Below are 9,027 nucleotides of genomic sequence, written 5' to 3'. Positions count from 1 at the left end.
TGGGGGATGACATCTTAACTGCATGTTATCTTATTAATAGGATGTCATCCTCCTATCTTGATGATAAAGTCCCTTTCTCTATTTTGTTTCTTAATGATCTTCTCTTTCATACATCTTCCCGAGTGTTTAGTTGTGTATGTTTTGTTCATGACATGTCTCCAGGTCTAGACAAACTCTCCGTTTGTACTCTCAAATGTGTCTTCTTAAGCTATTCTCGACTCCAATCGGTGTTACTCTCATTAAACTAAGAAGTATTACATATCTACAAATGTCACATTCTTTAAACAGACTCCTTACTTCTCTCTATTTGTTCAGGATGTTTCTATCCTCTAGTAAGTCATTCCTATTCCAATGCATGTGTGAAATAACTTTTCTGTCTCTGTCATTCCAAGTCTTGATCCTAATCCTCCTGCACCTGTTTCTCCATATATTGAGATTTTCCCACACAAGACCTCAATGAATAATCCACTTTTCCAAGACAATGGTGAATCTCCTACTTGAGATTCTTTTTTAGTCTATCTCGACACGATATTTTTGCATTGAAATTATAACAAATTGGTACAACTTATTCGTATTGAAGTCGTGGTACGTTTACATAACTCACCTCAAGTTGTAATTCTTATTTTATTAAATAATATATTTTATACTTTTTATGTTATCGTATAATTTTTTTTAAATTATGTGCCATGTTATCTTTTAGACATTATATTTATGAAATAGTAGTATTTCACATTCTTAATGTTATTTTTTTGTATGTTTTACTTCACAACTCATTATATTATATGAGATTTTTTTTAACATTATTGGAAAAACAAAAAGTACATGCACATAAAGGAAAATGAAATTGTTCTTACCATATTTTGCCAAGATGTATTAGTAGGAGGCTCTTAAGAGAGAAACTATTACATCTTGGTGAAAAAACTTAAAGTTTTGAGGAGAAATAGAGGAAAATTTACCTGTACAAAACAATTTTATGTTGGTTTAATGTCTTCAGAGATCTCTATTTCTGCGGATTTGTATCAATTGGATCCCTATATTTTAAAAGAGCTCAATTGGGTCCCTTTTTATGTAAAATTGAATCAATAACCCCCCTGCCATTAAATTTTGTGGATGACGTTAAAAATGTTGCCTATTGACTAGGTGAGGTGGCGTCTCATAAGCACGTGACACATAAAGTGGTCCACATAATGACCAAATGTGTTGGAAAACAGGTAGGCTTCGTTTTAACACCAAGAGAGGGGTGAATTTGTGTGTTTTCAAAACCAGAGTCTTTTCGCAATCTTTTACACAAAGTATAAAACTTTACAAACTTTCTTGAAATGCAAGTAATAGAAATTCGTGTGCAGCGGAAAAACAAAGTAAACTACGTGAATTGTAAAGTCGACTGAATATAAAAGAGTGGGGATAGAGAATTCAAACGCATGTTTTTATATTGGTTCGGCCTCAATGCCTACATCCAATGTCCTTCCAATACCAGGAAGCAAATGCACTATAATGGTCAAGATTTTTACAACAAGGCTTTTATAGAGACCTCCACGTCAAAAATATAAAACACCTCTCTAACCCTCTAACAAAAATATAGGCAAACCACACACCAAGACTTGCAGCAAGATGTCTCCTCTCTTGCAATCTGCAACCCACTCTGAACAATCCTTAAAGTGTACCAGACTCCATGAGTCCAACTCCTGTAGTCACAACAGGTCCAACAATCACCACAGAATGCAAACAACAATCTTGATCAACACATAAACACCTTAATAGTGCAGATTTTGATCAAGCAACACAACCTCAATCTCCTTCAAAAACCCTTCCAAGAAAGATCACCATCGTCTTCTTGATGAGTTCTTGGAGCTCTAAATCTCAGAGAATCAATCTGAAACAGAATATGAAATTGTCAGTTCATCAAAAGTCTCTAAGAATGATTAGGTCTCGTCTATTTATAGATTTCTATAAATCAGACGCTCCTGTAGTCGATTATGCTACTAATTCAGTCACTGTCCTATAACAATTATAACAGATCAGTCCAAATAGTAGCAGTACGGTCAAACAAATTAATTCCTCATTTATAACAGTTGATTTTCATTCAATGCTCAACTAACTTTTAAGAATATAGTCGTTACTGTTCATGGGCATAATAGAATTTCAAATCAAACAACTAATACAGTCGAATGCGTGGCGCACACAGTCAACTTCGACACAATAATTCATTTTGAAATTCTTTTCAATGCAAAATCTCACATAGCACTGTATTTGAAAATCTGTACAAAGATTTTAGTCACAGTCGATTCAATTACTAATGGAGTCGACTTTAACTATCAGCTTTGTCACACAGTTTAAGTTCACAAGAGTGCACATGGTTTTCTTCTTCCAAAACATGTGTAATGCAACCAGATATGATGTAACATATACAATCTCATTAAATGTGCATTCACATATCAATATTAACACAAGAACATGTTCAACAAGATATCAATCAATAAGCAGCAGAACATGTAACACATTAACAACGTATGTGTTATTAAAAATGTTTTGTCATAATAAAAAACCAGAGTGATATAAATATTGTGTTGTCAACAATCTCAACAAGATGGACGTTGCCAATGAGACATTGCCACATGTCAGCTCCTTCCCCACCCAAAATTAGGATTTTAGATTGGAGGGAAGGGGGAAGGCTTCCTACTCCGTCATGGGCGAAAATTTTGTGCCTGTGCCGTGAGCTGCTTTCAAGGAAGGATGAAGAATCGCGATTGAGATTCTAGCTTGAAGGAAATTGACCCTGTGATTTGATACATTGTTTCAAGGAAGGATGAAGGATTACAAGTTTCATTTCTGGTGCGTCAATGGAGAAGATGTGGGTCGCTTTTGGTTTAATTTGCAGGCGATTCGCACGATTGGAGTTGCAGGAGGTGGAAGAAGATGTTCACAATCTGCAACAGCGACAACATTTAGGGTGTGGTCGGATCTTGGTTTTCTACAATCTGTTTGTGGTTTTCTGGTTATGGATGGTGAAGAAGATGATCTTGGCATTGTAGATGGTACAATGACGGCAACGACGCTTGAAGGTTATTGGCTTCTGGTTTGCTTGCAGGTCTGATTGTGGTTGCATGTGGAGGCAAGCAATGATGCGATTAGTGGTGGAAAAGACTGGCGATTCGCGATGTGTAGCAACGGTGTATAGTGGACAATTCTGTGGCGGAGATTGGACGACAATACTGTTGCCACAACGACGATTTGGCTAGTGTGAGGGTGAAAATGATAAAGATTAATGGTCACGACATAGCGAGAGATCGCATTGGGTGGTGGTGCGAAAACAAAGGCCAAATTGCGATAGCTTGCAATTTCCATGGTAGTGTTGCTACGGTGTATTTGCGTCAACATATATAAATCAGAAACACAATAATAAACATATAATATTTTGTATTTGTAAGAGGGCATATTTATTTTATTTTATCTAACTCGAATTAATCTATTCAAAGTTTTAAAATATAATTGTTATACTTTGTAATAAAACTTGATATATTATTTTTATTTTATAGTTTTATTAATTTTATTTTTTAAAAATTAGAATAAAATACATTTAATTGGTATAATTAAATAACTACATAAAAAAGTATCTGTCCTTATACATGCACACTTTTTAATAATACCTAAAATAAACTCTATATTTGATCTTTTAATATTTTCTTATCTACAATCCAATATTTATTTTATTCTTTATTTTTTTTTACCAAACATTAGCTATATATTTTATTTTTTTATCTTTCTTTTACCAAATATCTTTCTTCTTCTTTTTAACACATTCTGTTGTCTCACCCAAAACCTATATAAGGACTCTTAAACCCTAAAACCCAGGAAGAGCAATTTGTCGGAGTAGAATACTCGCGGGGGACTTTGACAGCGGACGGTGGAGTATATTTGATAGGCGGCAAACACTCACACCACAATCCTAACCTTCTCTAATTAACTTAATGGTTTTTGTTTTCTTTTAAATTTTATTTTTCTCTTTCTAATATTTCATTGTTCAGTTTATATACAAGTTTTTCAGCTTCAAATGGCTATTGACGGTAGTTTCAACCTTCATTCTTCGCTTCGGAGACTTCTTGATCGTTGTCCAAACCTCCAGTGTTTTCCGCAGTTTGAGTCCCTCTTACAGAGGGTATTGCCTCCATTCTGGATTGTTTGCTCGGATTTTATTTTTTTTTTGTAAAAATAGAATCTTATTATTTTACACTTTGAAGAATTTTGTTTCCTTGTGAAGAATTCAATACAATTTAACTGTATTTTGTACACTTTGAATTTTGAAACGCATAATCTTATTATTGGAAATCACACAGTATTTTGTCTGACAACTTAGTACTACTGTAGAAACTTTTGGAAATCACACAGTTTTTGTGTATCCCACTCTCGTTTGATGAGCTCCACTCTTGATTTAACACTCTTCCCTAAATTTTAACCAATGAGAGAAACACTCTGCTTTCGTATTTTTTTTTTTTTGTTTATCATGTTTTTCTTTTCTGGACAGGGAGAGGTGACAGAAGAGGAAGTTGTTAATGAGCTAGGAGGGGTGTTTCTGCACCCGAGTTATACAATTCCATTGATGGGCTGTTTCCGACCGATTGCTCAACAAATTGTAGATAAAGCTGTTGCTTTGCTTTCTCTTGTGCCAAATTTCAGTTCTATTCCCGAGGACCCTGCTTGTGAGGATGATCGTGACAGTGTTTTGGTTGGGGTCGTGAATATCATAGAATTTTATAGTCAACAGGGAAGGGGTCTGGACCTTCATGAGCGTGCCTGTCAAGCTTTCTGTCGTGCTCTTGACATGGGTCCTTTTCTGTTGAGGTTCATATATTTCCGAGTCTTCTATTCGATAACAATGCTTATCTTTGTATTTGTTCCTCCACTTTGTCCTAAATAAAAGAAATGCTCTGCTCATCCCTCTAAAACTATATTCAATAATGTTAAGAGTTAGAAAAATATTTGTAAAGGTAAAAACTATTATTATTTTAAAATGAGCATTGATACTTAAATATTATTATTATTATTATTATTATTATTATTATTTTAAAATGAAATTATAGTTCATTGTACTCTCTGAATCTTTGCATAATTATAAAGTGTACAGTGATGTCTGCTTTTTGAGGCAGTTCTTTTAATATCGGTTGTTTACTGTAACTTTAAAATGAAATGGAGGTTCTTTTAGTATTGTTGCATTACTGTAATTGTTTTAGTGATCTGAGTTTTTTTTTTCTAGCTTGTTTTGTTCTGGCTTATTTTTTAATAACATTATGAGTTCTTCTTTGCTTCTTGGCGCAGTTCTATATTAAGCTATTTCAATTTTGCTCCTGCTCCATTTGAAAGATTTTCACTGAAACAAGTTATGGTTAGTATATTTCTTTGTAAAGGTTTTTTGAGAAATAATTTTGAGTCATGCTTCTGCATATTGCTAAGTAATGCCTTAACACAGGTTGAGACCCATGAACTGCGTGTTGCACGAATATCATACCGTTTCCTTCTAATGGAAAGTGAAATTTTCTCAAAGCTTTGGGACTGGTCTTGTTTTCTTGACCTCGTAAAAGAATCATGCAAATCAGATCTTAAATGGTGTGGGGTGCAGGTATTGAGCGTTCTGCTCAAATTAGGCTATAAAGCCACTGAAAACCTAAACGTTGGGGCTGAAGAAGCTTTTTCTTGTCAATTGCGGTTAGTAATGTTTACTTACTTTTGGCCAAATGTTGTACTTAAATATAGTGTGTGTTTAGTTACAAATCTTCAACTTTCCATATTCAGCTGGGTAGAGTTCTGTCAGGACACGTCACTAGAGAAAGTTGGTTGCTATGTCAAGCCAATAGCAGACTATGTGTCCAGTTCCCCAGATAGAACCATGGTTTTGAGTAATGAGAACTGTTTAAAATCCTCTGGCTTTAATTATCAGTCGGTTAGTTCACCAAAACATTCAAAGAGGCAACGACTTGCCAAAAGGTACATGTTATATTAATCGTATTTGAAATGCTGATGTTTCTGACATGTATTAGGATTTTACTTTTTAGATAATATGCACTTTTATAGTGCTTGAACTATAAAATGATTTTTTTTATGCTTTTCCTTGTTTTATTTTTTCTTATAGCTTTTCTTTGAAAACTTTATAACATTCCGTATTTCATTTGGATTACCCTTGATTTTGATGTCGTCTGTAATTTTAGGGATAGGGATAGGGATGATATATCAATGAGTAATACATTTGTATTGACCCCAACGGTGAAGAAAAGTTATCACACAGTTCTTTTGGCCATCAGTCAGAAGTCGCCTGTTCTTTTATACGGCCCCACTGGTTCTGGAAAATCGGCTCTCATTGCCAAGCTGGCTCAGGATAGTGGAAATCGAGGTATGCCTTAGTATTTACTGGTTAGTTATTATTATTTGTTTTCCCTTGTCTGCAAATTGATTGAGCATATAGAGATGAAAGAACATATCATAGGTTTTTTTTTTTTTTAATCAGGGGCAGCTGGGTGGTTTGGACTATGGGTAAATTAATAGTCATTACATGCTTAATGGAGAATGGAAACTATAGATTGGTTTTGTACACACTTTTTTCGTCATGATTTAAGTGAAGGGAAATATAATAAACTAGAGCCCTTTTTGAGCCTCCTTGACACTATTACTTCTTCATCTCACTTGAGTAAAAAGGTTTTGGCGCCTTGATCTTGCTATGGATTTGTTGTATAAGAATTTACCCCAGTTGCTCACTTGTTCTTTGAATAGGAATACTTTTTTCTTGATGAACAATAATTGAAATTCAAGACTCAGATAAGATCTAGTCTTTTATTTGGATTGTGGTACTTGGTGGAGTTAATGGTGAGGATATGTTGCAAATAAATAGGTCAAGCTAGGTTCTTTCCCTTGGTATGTGTGTAGTTTGTGCTGCATGATCAAAATCTGCATCTAATATGTTTTTACATTATTCATCTAATATTTTTTCATGGCACTTTATATTAGCATTTCCAGTGAATGTTGGTCTCTTAGGTCCGTGTTCCAATTTTTAATCAGTTTTCAGGGTTTTGGTATAACTGGAGGTCAAATTTTTGTTTTAATTTGGTGTTTGGCATGGATTCAGTGCAAAACTTTTTTGTGTTCTTCCACGTTGTTTATTTTTTAATTGTTTACTATTTTATAGTTTGTTTTGGAGGATTGCATATCCTCTTTACCTTCTCTTCATCTCAATAAATGCATGTTTGGAAATGCTTAAATTTTGAAAATAATGTAGTTATTTTTCAAAATCTATTAAGAGAAGCTAGTAAAAGTAAGAGCTTATTTTCAGAAATAAGTGGAACCTAATTTGCACTAAATTTCTTCTTTTATTCTTGTTTGCATCAATAATTTTTTATGCTCTTATTTGCAGTTCTATCCATCCAGATGGATGACCAAATTGATGGTAGAACATTGGTTGGAGCTTATGTATGTACAGATAGGCCTGGGGAGTTTAGATGGCAGCCTGGGTCACTTACCCAGGTTTGTTTTGATAGTTTCTATCATATCTAATCATCAAACTGATTCAGATTTCTTGCAATGTATGCCTAGGAGTTGGCTTCTTATTATACTTGTGTGTTGTCTTAATCTCAGGCTGTGCAGAAAGGGTTGTGGATTGTTTTTGAGGATATCAACAAAGCACCATCTGATTTGCACTCCATATTAGTGCCTTTATTGGAAGGGGCTGGTTCATTTGCAACAGGACACCGGGAGGTGGTTTCTTTGCACTTTACAGTTCTTAAATGATGTTATTGGAGTCCAGTGTCTTATATGTTGTTTTTTCAGGTTTAGTTTGGTATGTTTGATATGTTTGTGTCACATTTTGAAGTCGTCTCAAAGAATGACCATCCTTATTGAAAATTTATCCAAGTGTTCAATGTTTTTATATTCTGTTTCCAATTTTTGGGATAAGGATATTCTAGTTGAAGGATTGAAAGAAAGAAAATCCTAAGTAGGTTAAGAAATCCACTTAAGCAGAACAGTAGAACAAGTAGAAAAAGTGACTAAAATGCTACAAGCTAGCCTATGCATAGCAGTGAAGCAGTTCACTTTAAACAGAGCCATGTGTGGAGACGGTGTAGATCCAAAGAGAAGCCAAGTTGACAATTATAAACAACTTCAATATGGACACGCCTCTTCATTAAGATACAATAAAACTCTGATTAAATCATAGTCTGTGTTTTTTTAAAAGCCTTCAAAATATATTATGTAATTCTGCACCTAGGTGAAATATTTATATTGTGTGTACCATGAACCCTAATCACAATTCACTAGGAAAGTATCTGCTTTGTAAGTCATGTCAATTTTCTAATAATTGTTTTTAATTTCATTTTTTATGCTACATTTGGGTGAAACTAGTGTAAATGTCACCAAAGTGCTAAATTTCATGTCAACTTTCCTGTCTGTTCCTCTGTAATTGTCACTAACGGTTGAAACATTACATATTCTTCAGGAAGTAAGGGTGGCTGAATCTTTTAGAATTTTTTCAACTATTGCTGTTTCTAAGCTTGACACATTTGAGAGTGCAGGTTTTTACCTTACATCTTTCAATTTTTTTTTATTTCATTATAATTTTTACATGACATTTTTTTTGATGCCCATGTTAGTTTGGTACTTTAGTATGGATCCTTTCCAATGAATGTTAGTTATAAGACCAGACCAAACATTTTGTGGAAGTGCACAGTAAATGCAGTCCTTTGATACAGTATGTTGAAACATGATGCATGCATCTTTGAAGGAACACAACATGATATTGTTTCAAGTTCTTGGCATCTGTGGATTCCCAGGATGCATGCATCTCTGTTTCGATGGCCTATCATTGCTTCCATTTACTGTGGATATTTATATGGTAAAAATTTCATTTATAAGATTTTTGGCAGACTATTGGTGCTTTTTAATCCATCCACCTTACAGAGGGAAAACTTGGTTGTTTTTGTTGAACAAACTTTATTCTTTTCTCTTTTTTTGGACTATAAATGAGATGCTGACCTTTTTGTTCTGGAA

At 34.2% G+C, this 9,027-nt stretch overlaps 1 protein-coding gene across 1 annotated transcript in view; it reads left to right on the top strand.

The window, feature by feature from the left end:
- Positions 1-3,773: 3,773 nt before the first annotated feature.
- The window catches only part of LOC106769619 (midasin-like), a 44,769-nt gene continuing 39,515 nt past the window's right edge, over positions 3,774-9,027 (top strand). The window contains 9 exon segments of the mRNA XM_022781760.1: positions 3,774-4,156; positions 4,523-4,839; positions 5,314-5,380; positions 5,465-5,700; positions 5,788-5,979; positions 6,201-6,382; positions 7,397-7,506; positions 7,618-7,737; positions 8,477-8,552. Coding sequence (XP_022637481.1) covers positions 4,052-4,156; positions 4,523-4,839; positions 5,314-5,380; positions 5,465-5,700; positions 5,788-5,979; positions 6,201-6,382; positions 7,397-7,506; positions 7,618-7,737; positions 8,477-8,552 — 1,405 coding nt within the window. The 5' untranslated portion in view covers positions 3,774-4,051.

The sequence above is a fragment of the Vigna radiata genome, chromosome 1 (genome assembly GCF_000741045.1).
Source record: "Vigna radiata var. radiata cultivar VC1973A chromosome 1, Vradiata_ver6, whole genome shotgun sequence".
NCBI classification, from domain to species: Eukaryota; Viridiplantae; Streptophyta; class Magnoliopsida; order Fabales; family Fabaceae; genus Vigna; species Vigna radiata.
The sequence above is the reverse complement of the archived record's forward strand: the minus strand, read 5'-3'. Positions and strand labels throughout refer to the sequence as shown.